This window comes from Suricata suricatta, chromosome 13, assembly GCF_006229205.1.
Source record: "Suricata suricatta isolate VVHF042 chromosome 13, meerkat_22Aug2017_6uvM2_HiC, whole genome shotgun sequence".
NCBI classification, from domain to species: domain Eukaryota; kingdom Metazoa; phylum Chordata; class Mammalia; order Carnivora; family Herpestidae; genus Suricata; species Suricata suricatta.
In genome coordinates this window covers 47,232,832-47,257,126 of record NC_043712.1, presented here as the reverse complement: position 1 = coordinate 47,257,126, position 24,295 = coordinate 47,232,832, and the positions used below count along the sequence as shown (strand labels likewise).

Sequence of the window (24,295 nt, the reverse complement as noted above, 5' to 3'; positions counted from 1 at the left end):
TAAAGATGCAACTGATTTCTGTATGTTGATTTTATATCCTGAGACTTTGCTGAATTCATGTATCAGTTCTAGCAGTTTTGTGGTGGAGTCTTTTGGGTTTTCTTTTTTAAATTTCTTTTTTTTTTTTTTTTTTTTACTGTTTATTTATTTTTGAGAGAGAGAGAGAGAGAGGGAGACAGAGCATGAGCAGGTGAGGGACAGAGAGAGAGGGAGATACAGGATCTGAAGCAGGCTCCAGGTTCTGAGCTGTCAGCTCAGAGCCCGAAGTGGGGTTTGAACTCAAAAACCGTGAGATCATGACCTGAGACGAAGTCAGATGCTTAACCAGGCCACCCAGGCGCCCCTTTTGGGTTTTCTACCTAGAGTATCATGTCTGCAAAGAGTGGAAGTTTGCCTTCTTCCTTGCTGATTTGGATGCCTTTTATTTCTTTGTTGTCTGATTGCTGAGGCTAGGACTTTCAGTACTTAGTTGAACAACACCAATGAGAGGGGACATTCCTGTCGTGTTCCTGACCTGAGAGGGAAAGCTCTCAATCTTTCCCTATTGAAGATGATACTAGCTTTGGGTCTTTCTTATATGGCTCTTATGATGTTGAAGTATGTTCCTTCTATCACTACTGTCTTGAGAGTTTTTATCAAAAGTTTGCTGCATTTTTTAATGCTTTTTCTGTATCTGTTGAGAGGATCATGTGGTTCTTATCCTTCTTTTATTAATGTGGGAAGTATCACATTGATTGATTTGAGATATTGAACTGCCCTTGCAGCCCAGGAATAAATCCCTCCTGATCATGGTGAATAATTTGTTTAATGTGTTATTGGATTTGATTGGCTAGTGTCTTGTTGACTATTTTTACATCCATGTTCATCAGGGAAATTGGTCTGTAATCTGTCCTTTTTAGTGGGACCTTTGTCTGGTTTTGGAATCAAGGTAATGCTGGCCTCATAGAATGAGTTTAGAAGTTTTGCTTCCATTTCTACTTTTTTGGGACAGCTTCATTTATTTATTTATTGTTTTAATGCTTATTTATTTTTGAGAGAGAGAGAGTGAGAGACAGAGCATGAGTGGAGGATGGAGAGGGAGACACAGAATCCAAAGCAGGCCGCAGGCTTCAAGCTGTCAGCAAAGAGCCCAGTGCAGGACTTAAACCCAAGATCATGACCTAAGCTGAATTCAGACACCAAACCGACTTAGCCACCCAGGTACCGCTGGAACAGCTTCAAAAGAATAGGTCTTAACCCTTTAAATGTTTGGTAGAATTCCCTTGGGAAGCCATCTGGCCTTGCACTCTTGTTCATTAGGAGATTTTTTATTATTGATTCAATTTCTTTACTGGCTATGGGTCTTTTCAAATTTTCTATTTCTTCCATTTCAATTTTAGTAGTTTATCATGTTTCTAGGAATATATCCATTTCTTCCAGATTGCCCGTTTTGTTGGCATATAATTGCTCATGTATACTCTTCTTATTGTTTGTATTTCTGTGGTGTTGGTTATGATCTCTTTCATTTGTGATTTTATTTATTTGAGTGCTTTCCTTTTTCTTTTTGATAAATCTGGCTAGGGGTCTATCAATTTTGTTGATTCTCTCTAAGAACAGCTCCTAGTTTTGTCGATCTGTTCTACTGTTTTTTTATTTCGATATCATTGACTTTTTCTCTGATCTTTATTCTTTCCCTTCTTCTGCTGGTTTTAGGCTTCATTTGCTGTTCTTTTTCCAGCTCCTTTATGTGTAAGGTTAGGTTGTGTATTTGAGACATTTCTTCCTTCTTTAGGATTGCTATCTACTTACCTCTATGACTGCCTTTGCTGCATCCCAGAGGTTTTAGAGGGTCATGTTTCCATTTTGATTGGCTCATATGTACTTTTACTTTCCTCTTTAATTTCTTGGTTAATCCATTCATTCTTTAGGAGGATGTTCTTTAATCTCCAAGTATTTGTGGATTTTTCTATTTTTTTCTTGTGGTTGATTTCATATCTCATAGCATTTTGACCTAAAAACATGCATGGTATGATATTGATCTCTTTGTTCTTATTGAGGGCTGATTTGTGACCCAGTATGTGATCTATTCTGGAGACTGTGTCATAGGCAGTTGAGAAGAATGCATATTCTGCTACTTTAGGACGAAATGTTCCAAATATGTTTGTTAAGTCTATCAGATCCAGTGTGTCATTCAAAGCCATTGTTCTTTTTATTGATTTTCTACTTAGAGATCTGTGCATTGCTGTAAGTGGGGTGTTAAAATCCCCTACTATTTTTGTATCATTATCAATGAGTTTCTTTAAGTTGGTGATGAATTGATTTATATATTTGGGAGGTTTCAAGTTGGGGACATAAATATTTATAATAGTTACATCTTCTTATTGGATAGACCCAAGATATAGGTTTTTAGTATAATGATTTAACTTCCACTTTCAAGAAGGATGTGATAGGTCATGGGAGAGTGCTGCTGCTGCTGCTAACATTTAGACACAACTGGATAAGGGACCAAGATAAACCACATTTTAAAGGCATCAGAGAATGAGTAAAGTGGAGATGGGTAGACTAAAATTACAAAATGAAGAGAAAGAACATTTTAGAACTCTGCCCCCACTGCCCCATAGAGATAGTCACTGATTTTGGTTGTGGGCTAGGGTTGGGGCTTGGCCTGGGAAGACATCTGTTGGAATATAGAGAAACCAGTGGAGCTTTTAATGGTTTCATGTTCCTTTTCTGTGTCAACTTGACTGGGCTAAGTGATACCCAGGTAGCTTGGAACCCATTATTTCTGGATGTATGTGAGTGTGGTTCTAGAAGAGGTTAGCATTTGAATCAGTAGATGGAATAAGGAAGTTCACCCTCCCTAATGTGGGGGGTGGGGGGACAACATCCCGGTTCATTGCTGGCCTGAATAGAACAGAAGACTAGTAAAGGGGCGAACCTGCTCTTTCCTCAGCTAGGACATCCGTCTCCTCTGAATTACACCAGCAGCTCTCCTGGGTCTCTCCTCCTTGCAGACAACAAGATTAAGGCACTGCTTAGCCTCCATAATCTTGTGACCCAATTCTTATATAATATTATATCATATTGATTGAGATTCTCTTTTCGGTTTTGTTTCTGTAGAGACTCTGGCTAATAAGCTAATAAGCTATCTAATAAGCCATCTGGGTGAATTTTGAGTTTGCACTGAAAGTTCAGGCTGGCGCTTCTAAGAGGCAAGGTGCAATCTCCAGCCTGGTGGTGCTTGGAAACCAGGAAGAGCAGGGTGAATGGGACAGAAAACAAAGCACACAGCAGTGAATTGAGAGTGAAGATCTACAGCTCTTTTCACCTGGGTGCACTTACTTGTTCTGCCTCAGCTGGAGGCTGAAATTCAGGCTTGATCTTAACAGGAGGCTGGTTCAGGAGGCAGAGAAACCAACAGAGATCTTGTCATTCATGTGGTGCCTGAGTGGCAACACTGGGGACTCGCAGCGCCTTCGACACGTAGGCTGCTTCTCCCTCAAGATATTTGTCAAATTTTGAAGATTGATGGGATGGGGAGTGAAAGAGCTAAGGCAAAACCCTCTGACACATCTCAATCTCTCATAAGCTTTCTATACTGAGGAGATGGAGTAGGCTGTCAGATGAAAGTCCTGCGGGAGGTGCGCCCTAGGAACAGGGTTGAACTCCCAGGTAGGCTGAGAGTTACCAAAGCTATAAACAAGTCTAACCCAGCTCCATCTCTGATTCAGTTTCATGATGAGTCCTTCACTCTATCAGCCTAACAGGGGAGGACAACTCCTCTCTGATTAAAAAAAACACTAATACCGTGTAGATTTTCCTGTGGTTCCCTTGTATACTGGCCAGTATGTGATGAAAAAGTCCTGGATACATGAGAAGGAAACTTTGAAATGAAGGGGACAATTCATGGAGATAAAGAAGTCACCTCGTTAAGAAAATTTCACATTTAAAAAAAATATTTTTTGTTTATTTTTGAGAGAGAGAGACAGAGCATGAATGGGGAGGGGCAGAGACAGAAAGGGAGGCACAGAATCTGAAACAGGCTCCAGGCTCTGAGCTGTCAGCACAGAGCCCGATGTGGGGCCCGAACTCGCGAACAGTGAGATCATGACCTGAGCGGAAGTCAGACGCTCAACTGACTGAGCCACCCAGGCACCCGAGAAAGTATCACAGTTCTACTCAGTGTGCACAAAATAATATAATTTCAAAATATATGAGAGAATTAGTAAAACTAAGAGATAAAATAGACACACCTACCAGAAAGGAGGTGGGTGGGGGAATGGGTTATATGGGAGATGGGAATTAAGGAGGGCACTTGTTGTGATGAACACTGGGTGTCGTATCTAAGTGTTGAATCACTGCATTGTACACCTGAAAGTAATATTACACTGTGTGTTAGCTAACTGGAATTTAAATTTTAAAAACAGACAAACCTATAATGGAAGTAGGATACTTTAAAACCTATTTTTAATACCTTGATTAAAAAGCAGACCAAAAAAATCAGTAAATTTACAAAATAATACTCTGAACAAGCTTTACTTAATTGACATAGAGCATTGTAACTTACAGTGATAGAATTCTTATGTTTTTTAACAGTACTTGGGAAACTTACCAAAATGACCATATGACGGACATAAACTTCAAGAAATTTCAAGACATTGAAGTTATTTAGAGTCTATCTTCTGATGGTGGTGGAATTGAGCTAAAAATAAATAAAAAGATAGCCCGAGTGTCTAGTAGTCTCAACACTGAACAATATACTTACAAACCATAGATCAAAGAAGAAATAAAAATGGAAATCAAAAACTATTTTTAACTGAATCATAATGAAAATAAGCATGACTCGGGATGTAGCTAAAGCAGCACTAGATGGAAATTTGTTCTTTCGGTGCATACGTTAAAAAATAAGAAAGGAAAACAATCATGATTTAAGCTTCCATTTCAAGAATAACCGAAATTAAGCTTAAAGAAAGGAATAATAAAGATAAGAATGAAAACAATAGAAAACATACAATGAAAATCACTGCCAAAAAATGATTCTTTGAAAACTTTAATAAAATTGACAAAGCCATTGTAAATCTACACAATAAAATAGAGAAATATAGATTATCTCTAATCAGGAACAACAAAGGAAACACCTCTTCAGACCCTACAGCATTCAAAAAGACCATAAAAAGATATTATAGAGAACTTTTAGCCAATAAGTTTCACAGTTGGGATGGGATGTAGAAATCAAAGTACAAAATCTTACAAAACTGACAAAAGGAGAAAGAAACTATATGAATACTTCAATATGTATTAAAGAAATTAAATCTGTAATAACTCCTACAAAGAAAACTCTAAGTACAGATGGATTCCTTGCTTAATTCTTACAACAAATCAAGGAAGAAATAATAATGGTCTTTCATAAATTCTAACAGAGAATGGAAAACGGGAACATTGTTGATGCAGTCAGCATAATCTTGATACCAAGTACCAGAAGGGAATGTTATACACCTATTAACCAGTCTCTTTCACTGATCATGGTTGTAAAATTACCCAAAAATATATTAGAAAATGGAATTCAATACTTAGAGGGTAATACATAGCAATTAAGTGGGGTTAATTTAATGTTTGAAAAAAATTAGTATAATTCAGTACATTAATAGAAAAAGGCAGAACAGTCTTCAGATGATCTCAGTAGATGTAGAAAAAGCCTTTGAAAAATTTTATTCCCATTCATGATGCAATAAAAGACTCTCATTCAACTATGAATGGAAGGGAACATTTTTTTAATGTTTATTTTGAGAGAGCATGCAAAAGGGGGAGGACCAGAGAGAGATGGAGAGAGAGACTCCCAAGCAGGCTCCATGCTTTCAATGCAGACCCAACACAGAGCTCGAACTCACCAAATGTAAGACCAAACCTGAGAGTCAGATGCTTAACCAACTGAGCCACCCAGGCACCCCTGAAAGGGACTTTTTAAAATTCTAATAAAGAATAGCTACAATATTGTTTTTGTACTTAATACTGAAATATTGAAACTTGTACTCCTTGAGATTGGGGAAAACATAGGGATGTTTGTTATAAGCACTATTATTCAGTATATTTTTTTAAATTTTTTTTAATGTTTATTTACTTTTGAGAGAGAGAGAGAAAGAGTGTGAGCAGGAGAGAGAGAGGGAGACACCGAATCTGAAGCAGGCTCCGGGCCCTGAACTATCAGCACAGAGCCCAAAGTGGGGCTCAAACCCACGAACCGCAAGACCATCACCTGAGTCAAAGTCAGACACTTAACTGGCTGAGCCACCCAGGTGCCCATATTATTTAGTATTTTGATGAAGACTGTAGCTAATGTAATAAGCCAAGAAAAAGAAATAAAAGTAATAAGCATTAGAAAGGAAGAAATAAAATAGTAATTATTTGCAGATGACAGATTAGACATTAAGCTAGTCATTGGTGAGGTGCCTGGCTGACTCAGCAGAACATGTGACTCTTGATCTCAGGATCTTGAGTTTATGCCCCATGGTGAGCATAAAGCTTAATTTAAAGCAATAAATAAAATAGGCATTTGTGATTATTCAATTAAATAGTCATACTTTGCAGATGATTGTGTAGTATGTAGAAAATCCAAAATAACCCACAACTAATTAGGATCAATAAATAGGGGCACCTGGATGGCTCAGTCGGTTGAGTGTCTGACACTTGTTTTTGACTCAGGTCATGATCTCGTAGTTCATGAGCTCAAATCCCACGTCAGGCTCTGCACTGACAGTGTTAAGCCTGCTTAGAATATTCATTCATTCTCATTCTCTCTCTCTCTCTCTCTCTCTCTCTCTCTCTCTCTCTCTCTTTCTCCCTCTTTCTCCCTCTTTCTCCCCTCTCTCTCTGCCCCCTCTCTCCCCTCTCTCTCCCCCTCTCTTCCTCCTCTCTGCCCTTCCCCTCCCTGCCCATGCTCTCTCTTTCTCAAGATAAATTTTAAAAACTTGAAAAAATGAGGATTAATATATGAATTCAGCAAGGTTACTGCATTACAGACAAAGGTCAACCTACAAATCCATTATATATTTTCATATACCATACCAAAAATAAAAATTTAAAACTACCATTTATAATAGCACTGAAAAATATTAATTAACTAGTATAAATTTAGCAGAGTGTGTAAAACCTTTAAACTGGAAGCTACAAACTATTATGGAGAAAAATTAATGAAATTCTAGTAAGTGGAATGATATAAAGTGGTTATGGACTAGAAGACACCGAGATGTAAAAATGTCCGTTCTCTTCAAATTAACAGATAGAGTCAATCCAGTCGCAAGCAGTATCCCACTTAGGATACTGGAAATTAATAAGCTGATTCTAAAATTTGTGTGGGAATGCAAAAGACCAAAATTAGCCAAAGTAATCTTGAAGAACAGCAACAAATTAGGAGGATATATAATACCAGATATCAAGACCTATTATAAAGCCACAGTAATTGAGAGTGTGGCACTGCCTGGTGGCTCAGTGGGCAGAGCGTCCAACTTTGGCTCAGGTCATGATCTCATGACTTGTGGGTTCAAGCCCCATGTCAGGTTCTATGCTGACAGCTCAGAGTCTGGAGCCTGCCTGGGATTCTGTGTCTCCCTCTCTCTCTGCTCCTCCTCTGCTCACACTCTGTTTTTCTCTTCCCCCAAAACATATAAACATTAAAATAAAACAATTTGGGGGGTACCTGGGTGGCTCAGTTGGTTGAGCATCTGGCTTCAGCTCAGGTCATGATCTCACGGTTTGTGGGTTTGAGCTCCACATTGGGCTCTGTGCTGACAGCTGGCTCAGAGCCTGGAGCCTGTCTATAGATTCTCTCTCTCTCTCTCTGACCCTCCCCTGCTCACGCTGTCTCTCTCTGCCTCCTAAAAATAAATAAAAAACATTTTTAAACAATAAAATAAAACAAGTTTTAAATAAAGAAAATTGAGAGTGCGGCATTGATACAAGAATAGATGGATTTACTAATGAAGAATATAGAACATCCAGAAACAAACCCAGGTATCAAAGTCACCAGATTTATTACAAAGGGGAGACTCAGTGCTGTGAAAACAAGCGGTGATCTTTTCAACAAATAGTCCTATAATTAAAGTCTCATGTTATTAAAATAATAGCAAATTATACTAAATTCAAGATCATGTGTTAACCAAAATCTACCTTTAAAAGTGTGAAAAAGCAGGCCACAGAATGCAAATACGTGTTTGTGATAAAGGACTCAATTTAGATTATGTCAAGAATCTTTTGCAAATCAATAAGAAAGTCACTCAATTAAAAAATGGGGGGAACAGAGAAAAAGAACACATCTTCCAAAAGAAGAAATTCAGATCTCCAGTGAATATACGAGTTTATAGTCAACTTCATTATCCAAGAAGTGCAAATTCAAACCACAAGAAGATGCCATTAACTGGATGGCTATGGTGAAAAGAGATGGAAAATAAAAGATATTAGTTAGTAAGTGGACTAACCAGAACTTTCCACTTCGGAAAACTGGTTCGGAACCTGTTCATATCCTCTTTTACCTAGTTATTTTATTCTTATGGATAAACCAAATGAAATCACCCAAAGACATACTCTAATGTCCAGAGGAGCGTTATTTGAGTAGCCCTCAACTTGGAAGCTATGTACTTGCCTACTGACAGTAAAATGGATAAATCAATTGTGTTACATTCACATGATGGGATATTACTCCGCAACAAGAATGAGCCTACTACAACTGTGAATAGGTGGATGCTTCTCGCAATGATTATTTGAGTGAAAGAAGCCAGATACAAAAACATATATACAGTCTAATTCCACTTATATAAAGTACCAAAGTAGGCAGAATGATCATTAGAAGATTGTTACCGTTGGGATGGGGGTGGATATGACTAGAAGGAGACATGAGAAAGCCTTCTGGGATTTTGATAATGTTTCTTTACCTGGATGCCGATCACATGCTGTTTGTGAAAATTCATTGAGCTGTATGCTCCATGTGCACTTTTCCTGTGTTGTCTATCATACTTCAATAAGAGAGGTTTAAAAATGCAATGATTGGGGTGCCTGGTTGGCTCAGTCCATTAAGCAGCCGACTTCGGCTCAGGTCAGGATCTCTCGGTTTGTGAGTTAGAGCCCCGCATCGGGCTCTGTGCTGACAGCTCAGCGCCTGGAGCCTGCCTGGAATTCTGTGTCTCCCTCTCTCTTTGCCTCTCCCCCACTCATGCTCTGTCTCTCTGTTGCTCAAGAATAAACATTAAAAAACGAAAAAATAAAAATGCAATGATCTTTGTGTTTTAAATGATCTTAGTTCTTGAGTGCGTCTTCTAATTGGCTCAGAATTACCCAGAGAGCTTCCGAGACTACTCTTACCCATAGCCTAGCATTTGGCTGCCTATCTTTGCTTTTCAGTTGACACGGGGCAGGGCAGCCAGAACTGCGAGTTCAATTCAAGAACTTAGTTGACCAGAGTGGGGAGGACAGGAAGGGTTAGAGGAGGAAGAAGGAGGAAGAAGGGGAGGGTGCATGTATGTTGAGTGTAGGGATGAAGGAAAATTGTCCACTTGTGGGTGTAAAGGAAAGGCACCCTACTGTCAGTTTTCAAGGATTGTATTGTAAGCGTTTCTCTTTCATTGGAATTTATTCTTAAAATCTTAAACTTTGTGAACTCTTACTTCTAGGGATTAAAATAAGGCACGAATTGTAAATTTGTTTGCTTATTTACAAATGAATAAGTTTTGTAAATAACTGATAGTGTAAACATAGTAACGGCTAACTTCTTATGTGTCTTCTGTTTTTTCTTTCCTTTGACACCAATAGTCAAAAATCATCATTTGCCTAGTAAATTCTTTTAATTTCTAAATATCTCTATCCAGATTGATTGAATATGGATTATTGAGAATATAATTAATGAAGTTTTCTCATAAGAAATGTTTTTATGAGTTGTTGTTTTTTTCAGGTGCTATGTTATTTTGTTATGATATTTCAACATACCAGAGTAAAGATGGCAAACCATTGAGTCGACTGATGGCCAGTAGGGGGCGAAGTTTCAAGCAGACCTCACTTGCTCTAGTGCATGAGGTAGGTGGGTTCTTGCTTATGTGTGTTTAGGGGTTTCCCCTGTTCTATTTATGTTCATGAAATTTAGTGTGTGTTTAGAAATAATTTTCCTCTTTATCATAATTAATGTAAGTTGCTTAAAAGGCAACCTTTAAAAAGGCAACCTTTAGCCTTTAAAAATAGTTGACCCAATGGACTACTAAAATATTTGGATTTGTTTCTGAAAGAAACTGGCATGATTGCCCAGCCTTGTTATTAGGGAGCGGGATGTACGAATTTGGTTAATTTCATCATTGTCTAACTTCTATTGTTCAGAATAAATACTAGTTTATTATCTAAAATAATATTTAAATTAGTTTATTATGTAAAGAAATGATCTTGCCTGTTTCTTAATTTGAATCCTTTGGAAATATGTAGGGCACCAGTGTTTATGTATTTTGTGAATTTGGAGATGGGACAGTAAGTTAAAGTGTTTGGGGGGGTCACTCTGGTTTTAGTGTTTATTCTATTTTTCTTTTAGGCTACCCTTTTATTTTTTAATTTAATTAAACTTAATTTTAAAGTGTATTTCGTGAGAGAGGGAAAGAGCACGACCCACAGAGGGGCAGAGAGGGAGAGAGAGGGAGAGAGAATCCCAAGCAGGCTTCATGTTGTCAGCACGGAGCCTGACGTGGGGCTCGATCTCACAAACTATGAGATCATGGCCTGGACTGAAATCAAGAGTTGGGTGTTTAACAGACTGAGCCAACCAGGCGCCTTTATGCTACCCTTTTAAAAGAAAGTTATGCAATGCCGTGAGATGATTTAGATAAAGTCTGATCCTTGCAGATCATAACCACACCAGAGGGAAAAGGGAGGCTGGAGAGCATGTGGGCAATGTGTACTTCGGTGTTACCTTTAAACATTTTATGATAGTTACTTATTCCGGTGTAGATAAATGAATAGCAGAATGTCACAGCAAAGTAGTTTATTTTACATAATTTAGACACGATAGGGTATATACCAGTTATAAATGAAGATAAAAATTGTAAAGCATGTAATAGTTTGATGTAAAATTAATTAGAGCCCCTACTGGATGTTTGTACTAAATCTCATTTTGGTGCATAATTTATATATCTTGGCATCACAAAATTTCATCGGATTATATTCTGTATCCTACCAGTTGCCACCAGTTAGCATAGCCAGTGTTTAGAGACCTGTATTTATCCTGTACTACCCGTGTTCTTTCATATATTCCACTAGAGTCGAAATTATATAAATACTTGTTCAAAGGCTTTTTTGTCTGATTTGATGTCTTCACTTAACTGAGGAGGGAATAAAGATCCGGGAAGAAAAGAAGTTTAATTTCATGAAAGAGAGAACTTAGGTGATTTCTAGATTTGTTTTCCCTCACATCTTATTACTTGCTATGGAGAAGGGAGAGTTTGGGGAACGCTTTCTGTGTTTTAAAGTTGTGCACCTGGGAGACTGAAGGGTAACCGAAGCGTTAAGTCCCAATGGGAAGCTGATTTTAAAAGTCACCATCAGAACAGAAACAAGAAAAATTGTTAATACAGGGAATAGCAGAAGGCAGTCTAGTAAATTCAGAATTTATGAGGTGTGGCTTGGATATGAGCAGAGAAAACATTTGGGATTAAATGTTTGTTGCTTGTGTTGTAGAATGCCTAGAAAACTTTAGAGATGAGAAAGTCGTTTTATTTTATTTCATTTTATATTTTATTTTCACGTCTTTATTTTGAGAGAGAGAAAAAGAGAGAGGGAGGGAGGGAGGAAAGGAGCAGGGGAGAGGCAGAGAGAGAGGGAGAGAGAATCCCAAGCAGTATGTGTGCTGTCAGCACAGAGTCCAGTGTAGAGCTCAGACTTACAAGCTGTGAGATCAAGACCTGAGCCAAAATCCAGAGTTGGATGCCTAACTGACTGAGCCACCCAGGAGCCTGAGAAAATAATTATTTTACGAGTCAGTTAGAAGATTTATTGGCTAGAATTTTGTCAAATCTGTGGTAGGATTTTACTTTGGATTGATCTTACTCTAATTCATTAAAAAAAAAGGCAGAGAGATAGAGACTGAATCCTACAGTTTCTCAAACTAGTCAACAACAAATAGTAAGGGTTTTAAGATATGGTTAATCAGAGTAATAATTGCAATAATAACAGCTAATAACCAGGTCAGGCATTAAAAAAATTACCATACACACACACACTCACACACGGCAATTTATATATATAAATAAAAACTCCTTTTTTAAAAAATGTTTATTCAATTTTGAGAGAGAGAGACAGAGTGTGAGCAAGGGAGGGGCAGAGAGAGAGGGAGACAGGGAACTAGAAGCAGGCTACAGGCTCTGAGCTGTCAGCACAGAGCTTGACGTGGGGCTTGAACTCACAAACTGTGAAATCATGACCTGAGCTGAAGTCAGATGCTTAATTGACTGAGCCACCCAGACGCCCCTATATATCAATTCCTTTAATCTCTACATTAACACTGCAGGTTTGGTACAGCTAATGTGCTCAACATCACAGAACTAGTAAGGAAAGGGGCCTGAAACTGATGCTGGCAGTATGACTCAGGATGGTCCTTGAACCACCCTACCTAAGTCTCAGGTTAAGCAGAAAACACTTAAAAAATACCTTTGAGAACTCACCAAACTCCACACCCGAAAAACAAATAATCCAGTATACCTATATGTATAGTACCTATACATATACCTATATGTATAGTGAAGAAATGGGCAGAAGACATGAATAGACATTTCTCCAAAGAGGGCATCCAGATGGCCAACAGACACATGAAATGATGCTCATCGTCACTCATCATCAGGGAAATACAAATCAAAACCACACTGAGATACCATCTCACACCAAAGTGGCTAAAATGAACAAATCAAGAGACTATAGATGCTGGCGAGGATGTGGAGAAATGGGCACCCTCCTACACTGTTGGTGGGAATGTAAACTGGTGCAGCCACTCTGGAAAACAGTGTGAAGGTTCCTCAAAAAATTAACAGTAGAACTCCCCTATGACTTAGCAATAGCACTGCTAGGAATTTACCCAAAGGGTACTGGAGTGCTGATGCATAGGGACACATGTACCCCAATGTTCATAGCACCACTTTCAACAATAGCCAAGTCATGAAAAAAGCCTAAATGTTCATCAACTGATGAATGGATCAAGAAGATGTGGTGTGTATACACACACACACACACACACACACACACACACACACACACTACAGAATACTACATGACAATGAGAAAGAATGAAATCTGGCCATTTGTAGCAATGTGGATAGACCTCGAGGGTGTTATGCTAAGCAAAATAAGTCAGGTGGAGAAGGACAGACACCATATGTTTTCACTTATAAGTGGAACAGGAGAAACTTAACAGAGGACCATGGGGAGGGGAAGGGGGAAAAATAGGGAGAGGGAGGAGCAAACCATGAGAAACTCTTGAATACTGAGAACAAAGTGAGGGCTGATGGGGGAGGGGAGGGGAGAAGGGGGGTGATGGGCATGGAGTAGGGCACTTGTCAGGATGAGCACTGGGTGTTAGTGGAAACCAACTTGACAATAAACTATAAAAGGAAAAAATACCTTTGGGTCTTCTCAAGATGACTAGCATTTGCTCTGTTGCAGTCCTTTTGGTATTAATACAGCTGAAGTTTTTTCAGACTTTCCTTGGGTTCTTCATCACTGCTTCTGAGTCTTTTTATTTTAAGTCAGTCAGTCATGAGAGTTTCAGTTGGTTTGTTCTGCCGTTGATGGACCCTTGGGTTGTTTCCAGTTTGGGGCAATTATGACTGAAGCTGTTAGAAGCAGTTCTCACATAGGTATACATGTGGACATCTGTTTTCATTTCTTTTTGAATAAATTTAGACGTAGGCTTGGGATTGCTAAGCCATCTGGTAAGTGAATATAAGAAACTAGCAAATTTTTCCTGGTGACTGTCCCATTTTGAGTCCCCACCAGCAATGGAAGGGAGTTCCAGGTGCCCGGCCTCTTTGCCCACGCTCCATGGGACCAGTTTTTTTTTAAACACTAGCCATTCTCATATCCGGATAGTGGTTTCTCTTTTGTGGTTTTGTGTTTCCTTAATGGCTGTCTATGTTGAGCATGTTTTCATATATTTTTTGCCATTCATATCTTCCATGAAGTTTTGTGTTGTTTTACCTATTTTTTATTTTATTTATTTATTTATTTTTTTTTTTTGGTTTGTTTTACCTATTTTTTAAAACCAGGTTTAAGTGAGTGTTCCTTATATAGTCTGGTATAAATTTATAAATTATTTCTTAGAAATGTATTTTGCAAAAAAAATTTTTTTCATACTGAATCTGTAAACTTGTCTTTTTATTTCCTTGGCAGTGTCGTTTGAAGAGCAAATTGTTAGCTTTAAAGAATTGCAGTTTATCAGGTTTTTGTATTTATGGTTCTTGCTTTCTCTCCAACCCAAAGCCTCAAAGATTTTCTGTTTTTTCAGGATACCAAAAATAAATAATGTACCTATTATCAGCCACTCTCCATTTTCCTCTCTCCCTAGCCTTCGGCAACCACTAATACACTTTCCATCTCGATAGATCTGCCTCGTTTGACCATTTCATGTAAATAGAATCATACAATACGTGTTCTTTTTTGTCAGAGTTTTTTTACTTAGCACAGTGTTTTCAAAGTTTATGTTTACTGTCACATGTATCAGTACTTTATTCCTTTTTATGGCCTAATAATATTCCATTTAGGAAAATACAATATATAGTTTATCCATTAGTCACTTGAGGATCCCCTGTGTTTCTTACAGAAGTCTTACAGTTTACAGCTTACATTTTAGCCTACGATCTGTGTGACTTAACTTTTCATAAGGGATGAGTTATTCTTGTTGAATATACCATCCTTTCTTCACCAAGGCACCTTTGTGGAAAATCGTTTGTCCATATGTGTGGGTCTATTCCTGCACTCAATTTTGTTCCATTGATCTATGTGTGTGTATGCTTTAATTCAAAACCACACGGCTTAATTACTGTTGTTTTATAGGATGTCTTGAAATCAAGCAACATGAGTCCTCCAATTTTGTTGTTTTAAAATTTGACTGTCTTAGGCCTTTTGCCTTTCCATGTAAATTTTAAATCAGCTTTGAGAAACCACAAAAAAAGCCAGCTGTAATTTTGGTTAGAAAGGTATTGAATCTGTAGATCAATTTGGGAGTGAATTGACATCCTGCTAACATTGAGCCTTTCGACTCATGGACGGGGTATATCTTTCAATTATTTTAGGTCAGTATTTTATTACAAATCTTAGGCATATTTGGTTAAACTTAATGAGCATTGCATGTCCCTAAGTATTTTGATGCTAGTGCCTCAAATTAAAGTGGTTTTTTTTATTGGTCTTAATTTGCAACTGCTCCTTGCTAGTATATAAACATATAATGGATACTTTTCTGTGACTTTACTAAACCAGCTTATATCTCCTTGTTGGGTTTTTGTAGCTTCTTTTTGTTTTTCACTGTAACATTGTGAGTAGAGATCATCTTATTTTTTTCTTTCTGATCAGTGTGCCTTTCATTTCTTTTTCTTGTCTGTTTTGCTGTCTAGGGCCCTCCAGCAGTGCTGAACTGGAGTTCTGAAAGCATACATTATCTCATGCCCAGTTTTGTGGGGAAACATTTGGTGTTTTAACATTAAATATGATGCTATATTTAGCTTATTTTTAGTATAAAGATTTTGTAGACATCGTCTATCAGATTGACAAAGTTTCCTTTTTTCCTAAATTACTAAGAGTCTTTATCACAACGGATGTTGGATTTTATCACATGGGTTTTTTTTTCTGTATCTATTTAGAGGATCTTATACTTTTTGTATTTGTTGATATGATGAATTATTTTGATTTGTCTAAGTGAACTAGATCTTCATTCCTAGGAAAAACTCCATGTAATCATAATGTCTTATCCTGCTTATATATTGCTGAATTTGATTTACTAATTGTATTTTGTTAAGGATTTTTGTATCTGTGCTCATTAGGGATATTGTTCTGTGGTTTCCTTGTATTATCTCTGCTTGATTTGTTGCTGTGTAATGCTGCCCCAAGAAATATTTTTTCCTTAAATATTTGATGGAATTTTCCAGTGAAATCATCTGAGTTTGGAGTTTCCTTTAGGACTGTTTCTAAATTTGAATTCACTTTATTTAATATATGAGGCTCATCACTCTGTCTCTCCATCCATTCCCACTAATCCTGAAGGGGGCTGTGGCTGTCACAGCATATGTGACATTGGGTGTCTGTCCCCCTTTGTAAAGTGAAAAGTTTATAAAATCAGGGTGTTTGTTTAGGTCACGTGTAGTTCCACTGTGCCTGGCATATTGTAGACGTGTGTTGACTTCAATGATCCAATCCTTTTGAAACATGGATGTGTCTTAGACTTCCTGTGTGCATTTAGTTTGATAGCTTCCCTTTTCCAGATTGTTGTTATTAAATTGATGGTAAAGCTAACATTTGTCAAGGTCTTACTAAGAAATGACATTATTCTGGGCACCAGGGCACTGGGGCGGCTCAGTTGATTGTCTGACTTCGGCTCAGGTCATGGCCTCATAATTTGTGAGTTCGGGACCCATGTCAGGCTCTGTGCTGACAGCTCAGAGCCTGGAGCCTGCTTCGGATTCGGTGTCTCCCTCTCTCTCTGCCCCCCACCTGCTTGCGTAAGCACACTCTTTCTCCCTCCCACCCTCCCTCCCTCTCTCTCTCTCTCAAAAATAAAGAAAACATTAAAAAAAGAAATGGCCTTATTATAATTGGAATAGTTCTTATGTACTGCTTTATGTCATTATTCACTTATATGAATAGATACAGGTAGCCTTTTTTCTTCCCACCAAAGATGATGTTTACTTAAAGGACGTGCTATGGCTTTCTTGATGCCCGCACCTGCAGTTGGGTGGGGGTGTGTGAATAGGTAAAAGCACTTGGTTTTGAATGTCCCAAAGGCTCTGCCCTTCACATTCACACATGACATTTTTGCTTTGTGTAATTGTGTTTCTCAAAAACTGTGTTTATTAAACCAAGGAACTTTCCTTTTGTGGAAAACTAGCTATGAACTACTTATTTAATCTGTGATGCATTTTTTTTGGAGATGATTGTATTGTCTTCTTTTTGAAAACTTAAAAAAAATTTTTTAGAGAGTTTCTTCAAGTGACACTCTCCCATGATACTTTTGGAAGACTCTCAGATCTAAGTCTGATTTGAGTTTGACCTGACATGCCAGGGAGGAGTTCTGTGTGGTCGTTGTCCTGCTTAGATTTTCCTAAGCCTGAAGTGGCTGTCTCTCTCCACTCCTTTGCCCAGGGGACAACCAGGAGTCATTCATTCGAGACCTGGTAGGGCTTCTCCAAGCTCAAGTGACTGTCCTCTTCTGCTCTGATTTAAACTACACTTTCTCATCCTGAGACAAACTTGATTCCTTTTGACGAGGAAGCTGAAGGTGAATGACAGTTTCCTCCCGTGAAATTTGCTGCCTGCCTTGTCATGCTTTGGCATTTCTAACTCTGACAGGACACTCTCCCCTGAATTGGATGATAGTGATTTGTCCCTGGATGAGAATGACAGTCTTGCTTCATTATTTCCTCCGTCTTTGGGCACATGCAAATTTCCTCCATCTTGCTGCTGCCACCCAACTGCATTTCTGTCTCTGCATTGGGTCATGAGCTCTTTTTTCATTTTTATTTCGGGGAAACCTTATCTGGACTTATTGGGAGTACTATTCTGAATGAAATCAGTCTTTTTCTCTCTCCCTTTCTCTTTCTCCCTTTCCCTCCTTCCCTCCGTCCCTCACCCCCCCTCCTCTCCCTCCTACCCTCCCTCCTTCCCTCTCTTTCTTTCTTTCTTTCTTTCTTTCTTTCTTTCTTTCTTTCTTTCTTCCTTCCTTCCTTCCTTCCTTCCTTCCTTCCTTCCTTCCTCCCTCCCTCCCTCCCTCCCTCCCTCCCTCCCTTCCTTCCTTTCTTTCTTTCTTTCTCATGATCATCATTTGATTCCTCTTGCCCTATAAATTAATTTCACTTTTCTGCCTTCTATGGATTCTTTCCCCTAGATGCCCAGAAATATGTGGCTATAACCCATCATTTGAACTACAAGTGATACATTTGCCTTTTTCTTTCAGTTCCTTCTTACTTAAAAACCTATTTTTTGTGAAGAACATGGAGTAGCAGTAACATTCATGTGATATAAAACAATTAGATAGAAACTCTGAATAATAATTGGGAGCAATGGTATCTGTGCTTATTACATATTCCCCTTAGAAAACACTGTGAAAAGTATAGTTTGCTGTATTTTAGAGACTCCATAATTACCATGTGATGTGAGTTGTTATGGTAACTGCGTTTTCCCCCCTCCTATTAAATAACAGAGTAAGTAAATGGTTGCTTGAGATGTGATTGAATTGTCAGCTTTCAAGCTAATGTTATATGGATGGGGGGGTGATGGGGGAAGAAAGAGAGACTGTGGAAGAGAGAGAGGACAAGGGAGGGAATAGGGGCGGGGGGGGAAACTTTTAAATGTCTGGAAAGCACCCATAAAGAGAGGAGTGTCATTTTACTTTAAAAATGTGTCCTCTACAAGCCCTCTCTTCTTGTCTCCAGTCACTATTTGTCAGGAGACAGGAATAACAAAATTATTTTTGTGCAAACAAGATTACTATTGACAGAAAATTGAGAGCTATTATATCTCATATATAAACAATGGGACATTGAGTGGCTTTGGGGGTCTTGAACACTAAGTACAAACGGGTTTTCTTCTGGGAATGTGGGAGGAGTGTGGGCACTCACAGACTCAATGTAGCGGCTCAGTGTTTGCATGTCTTTGTAGCAATTGAAGTTAAATAGTTTTATTCTTTTGATAACAATATATACATCTGGGGAATATGGAAATGCCTTACTTTGTGAAAGTAAGGTTTTAAAATCAATAGCAAGCACTAGTTTATCTGTAAATTTGTATGTGCTACCCTACCTTATTTCATTCTACTTTGACCTCACCAACATCTGTCTTACTTGCTTTATAGTATTTAATGAAAGTCTGTTGAAATGGATGTTTTCTTGGGGCACCTGGGTAGATCAGTCAGTTAAGCATATAACTCTTGGTTTTGGCTCAGGTCATGGTCTCACGGTTCATGAGTTCAAGTCCGCATCGGGCTCTGCACATGTTGAGCCTGCTTGGGATTCTGTCTCCCTCTTTCTCTGCTTCTCTCCTGCTCACTCGCTGTCTCTCAAAATAAACATTAAAAAAAATAGATGTTTTCTTACAAACGCATAATCATATTTGTTAAGAGCACCCAAGAGGCAGAAAACACTACTAAGTTTCCAGGCAATGTAATCTGAATAGTAAGTTAATAGGTGGCCATGTATTCGCTTCAGGTAAAACACGTATCAGTGAGGAGACATGATCCACTTTTTCATTTGCTCTTTCAACATTCCCATACATTTGTGAATTGTTTCTAAGCAAGATATTTTCTATTGAGCTAGTATTTCAGGTATACCTAATTAGATCCTATAGGATACAAATAAAGATTAGTTAGGAAATTTCAAAATATAATATGTATAATACCCACTTAAAATTTTTGCTTTATCACCGACTGTGTTTTTAGCTGAAATTAAATATTTCCTGGCTGGAACATCTTCGAGGAGCTTTTACAAAATTTCAAATAACCGTGTCCTCAACAACTTGTGTTTGAGTATAGCTGTGTCTACTAAAAAAGTTTTTTGACACTGTGTTTCCAGAGCGATTGAAAGTTGAACATCATAATCTTCTGTGATTACTTGTTTCTGATCATATTGTTTTCACATGACAAAATGTTGTCTTACAGCAAATACTGTACATTAAATCTAATTAAATTCGGCAGGTACTTAATTGAACAAAAAACATTCTTATGGGTCCACATGAGGGATTGCGAGAGGAATAGGACATGGTCTGTGCCCTTAGAATTGTAAGAGATTAAGGTGGATACACAAATAACCTAAGATGGGATCAGTTGAATGTTATAGGAGAGGTTGGTAGCATCCTGGGAGCCCAGACATGGAAGAAATTATTTCAGGGAGTAGAGATGAGCAGAAGACAGGGCATTCCAGGCAGTGGAAGTAGTCGTGTAGAGTACAGGACTGACTTGGAATTGGTTTATAGTCCAGTTCAACCACGATGCAGGTTAAGTGAAAGAGAGGAGCAGGAAATCGTCTGGGGGAGTTGGTTGGGGATCTTGGCCAGCAGAGTTCTTACGCGAGAACAAATTATTTCTTAAAGTAAATGGTGGGCTTTTGATTCTAAAAGGCTTTGAACCTAGTACAAAAGAGTTTGGTCGTTATTCTTTAATGAACCATCAAAGGTTTTTGAAAAGAAGTTCTGAGTTGATGTGAGACTAGCAGTGCCGTTTAGGATGTATTAGGAGGAGGAAAGATTCTCGGCTGTTAGGAGATGAGTTATGGGCCTCGGAATGCTAGGCAGGAATCAGGAAAAAGCCAGTGAAGCAGAAAGTATCAAAAGATATTTTATTTTTTAAATTTCCATCTAAGTTAGTTAGCATATAGTGCAACAATGATTTCAGGAGTAGATTCCTTAATACCCTTTACCCATTTAGCACATCCCCTCCCACAACCCCTCCAGTAACCGTCTGTTTGTTCTCCATATTTAAGAGTCTCTTATGTTTTGTCTCCTTTCCTTTATGTTCATCTGTTTTGTGTCTTAAAGTCCTCCTGTGAGTAAAATCATATGATATTTGTCTTTATCTGACTAATTTCGCTTAGCAAAATACTCTCTCTTTCCATCCATGTAGTTGTAAATGGCAAGATTTCATTCTTTTTGATTGCCAAGTAATACTCCATTATGTGTGTGTGTGTGTGTGTGTGTGTGTGTGTATGTATATATGTGTGTGTGTGTGTGTGTGTGTGTATACTACATATATACACATACGTATAGTACATCACTTTTATCCATTCATCCATCGATGGACATTTAGGCTCTTTCCAAGGTATGGAAAAAAAGAACAAATATTTCAGTGGTGGAGTGGACTGTTGAGTTGGGGGCAAGAAAGAAGTCCAGAATAAATCAGAAGTTCAAAATCTGCGTGACTGGGATATTGGTGTGTGATATTGATAGAAACACGAATGATAAGGGGAAGAGTGGATTTTCAGTGCTGATGGTAAGTGTACAGAGTGTAGTAGATGGGGGGTGAGGAGAGGCTTTGAGAAGTCAACAATCTCAGAGTAGTGACTTATACACTATGTATTTTTCTTTTTTTTTTGTATTGAAGTATAATATACATTTGGTAGACTTCTCATCTCTTAGTACTGGTTCTATGAATTTTCACAAGCTCACACATTCACGTACCACAGTCAAAATACGAACAGTCCCGTCACCCTAGAAGTGCCCCCAGGCTCCTCTGTAGTCAGTCCTTTTCCTCCCCACTTTCTCCCGACAACCACTGATGTATTTTATGTCCTTCTAGTTAAAACTGTGTTTTCAAGAGTCTCTGGGACCTTTACCAGTAGGATCTGATGAGCAAGAAAGCTGAACACCAAGTCCCCAGCCTTCGTCCTCACTTCATTGTGACAAGTTTTACCTATTTTCTGTTTTTATATGTTGGCATTTTACGTAACGTTTAGAGTGAGTGGAAAAATTATATAGCTAAATATTCAAAAACTGTTAATCTGCTGTGTTGCTGACAGAACTCTGAGCCACGGTCCTCTTGTGCCCAGATCGTTGCAGTAGCCTGTGAGGAGGAGGCCCCACTCTGACCTCTGCCCCTGTAGTCTGTTCTCAACATAGCAGTCCCCATGATCCTTTTACACTATTGATTAGACCATGTCATTCTTCTCAAAGCCTTGTAATGGCTCTCCCGTTCCTAAGAAGAAAGGCAAGTCCTGGCACGTGACCTAGAAGTCACTTCCCTGCATTTTCTGAGTGCCCTGTTAATTTGCCCACCTTCTCTCTTGCTGGCTCTGTCTGTGCTAATTGGTTGGTTGCACTGACCTTCTGTGTGTTCCTCAAACAAGTTAGCCATCTGCTTGCTTTAGGACCTTTGCCTCACCTTGTGTGTTTGTGTGTTTTTAATTGAGGTAAATCTTGCTTAACATAAAACCCTTTTAAAGCTTAATGCATACAGTTCAGTGGTATTTGGTATATTCAGTGTGCAAACCACCACCTCTAGCTAGTTCCAGAACATTTTCATTGCCCTCCAATGAGACCTTGTGTGCCTCAATCACTTCCCATTTCTTCTTCCCTTCTTCCCTTCCTCTCTCTCTTCCCCTCCCCTGACAACCACTAATTTGTTTTCTGTCTATATGGATTACCTATTCTGGGTATATCATATATATAGAAACATACAGTGTGTGACCATTGTGTCCGGCTTCTTTCTCTTTCATGTGTTTTCACAGCTCATCTACGTCCTAGTGTGCATCTGTATGCCATTCCTTTTTATGGCTGAATAATATTCCATTATAGATGTATTTCAATCATTCATTGAACATGTGGGTTATTTCCACATTTTGGCTAATTGAAAGTGCTGTTGTGCACATTCATGTACAGTGTTTGTTTGAATATATGGTTTCGATTCTTTTGGGCGTATATGTCGGATTGGAATTGCTGGGTCATACATTAATTCTATGTTTGACTTTTTTGAGGAATGACCTGTTTCCTATAGTAACCGAACTGTTCTACATTCCCACCAGCACTTTCCTGGGTTTTTCCGTTTTTTTTTTTCTTTCTTTTTAAGAGAGAAAGAGCATGCAACCTGGGGAGAGGGGCCGAGAGAGAGAAAGAAAGAGAGAGGGAGCGAGAGAGAGAGAGAGAGAGAGAAAATTGCAAGCAGGGTCCATGCTCAGCATGGCGTCTGACATGGGGCTCAATCCCATGACCCTGGGATCATGACTGGAGCCGAAATTGAGTCAGATGCTCAGCCCACTGAGCAGATGCCCCCTTATCTGGGTTTTTATATCTTCATTGCATGCAGGTCTTCAATCAGGCTTCACCTTGACAAGGTCTCCCCTGACAACCCTATTTCTATTTAGTCCTGTGAATGTTCCCATTCCTGCCCTCAGCCCAGTGTCCTCCCCCATTCCCTACTTGTGTCTGTTTCTCTAACGTGGTCTCTTTTTAGCATAACGTTTCATTATACTCCCTACCTCCTCCACCTAGACACTCTTACTCTTCCCCAGATCCTAGAACCTGCTCATGCCGACAGCTCATCAGACCCCTGTCATTGCACGGGTGTATGTAGTTAAAGCAAAAGTAAATTTCACATCCATTGAATCTTGGCACAGAGTGGTGAGAGTGCTGCTTTACCATCCACTAAATCACGAGGTTGCAAGTTCATGATTTGCAATTGTTTTGTCGATTGGCTTTCCTTCAAAGGCGTCTCAAAGTACAGCAAATCATACATACTTTTAATACCTTAAAAATGCTAATTGTATTTTTTTGCCAACAATATTAACCTACCTGGATGGCTAGATATCAAATTTGAGTAGCATCCTCCAATGTGTTTTTGTTAAAAATGGTCAGGAGGTCTTTTTGCATGTAACACAACAGGTGTGTAAGAGCATGACTGACTTTAAGCTGTTTTCCTAAGTTTCTCTTGAAGAAGGGAAAGAACAAGAGAAGGCCTTTTTAAAGGAGATTTATTCATAGCTGACTTCATAGAACACCGAGACTAGGTATAATCTTATAAGACCTGGGGTGTCTTCAGGCTGGGGTGCGGCTCAAGCTTTCTGCTGCGTCCCCGTGCCCACCTTCAGATGTGGTTGGAGCGGTGGCCACAGTTTGCAACCTCCTTTTAAACAGGTTTCCGGGCATGAATGCTTTTGTTCCTAGAACCTCATTGTTTGATTTGCTCATGCTCCTTTACACTTTTTTCCACATTACTTTCTTTTTTGTAACTTGGGTTTGAGAAGCAGTTGTGACCCTTGTCCTTCCAAAGGCACCCAGTGCTCTTTTTGCCAATTCGCTGAGACCGCGGATATTCACGGTAGCACGGTGATGTCCGTGGATTATTTGGCAGGAAAATACAGAACTGTTTTGAGGCTCTGAAAGAAGAGAGAAAAGTTTTGATTGCAGTGTTTGAGTGTTCTCTGTGTCAAATCCAGATCTCAAAATAGGACTTGATACTTCATGAATTTTATGAAACGGAAATGGAATCCATAGGAAAATTCCCCCCATTTTGGAAACAAGAGAGCAGGGCCAAGGACTGATTCATGCCTCTCCTACTGAAAATGTGGCCTAGGTTGTAGTCTCCTTCCTGGATAACAAGGGAGGGAGCGAGAATTGGTGG

General features: G+C 38.8%; 1 protein-coding gene across 2 annotated transcripts in view; it reads left to right on the top strand.

Moving 5' to 3' along the window:
- The window catches only part of FOCAD (focadhesin), a 315,637-nt gene that overhangs the window by 208,410 nt on the left and 82,932 nt on the right, over positions 1-24,295 (top strand). For both annotated transcript variants that reach the window (XM_029919606.1, XM_029919607.1), the window contains exon 21: positions 9,917-10,038. In XM_029919606.1, the coding sequence (XP_029775466.1) occupies positions 9,917-10,038 (122 nt within the window). The remainder of the gene's footprint in view (positions 1-9,916; positions 10,039-24,295) is intronic.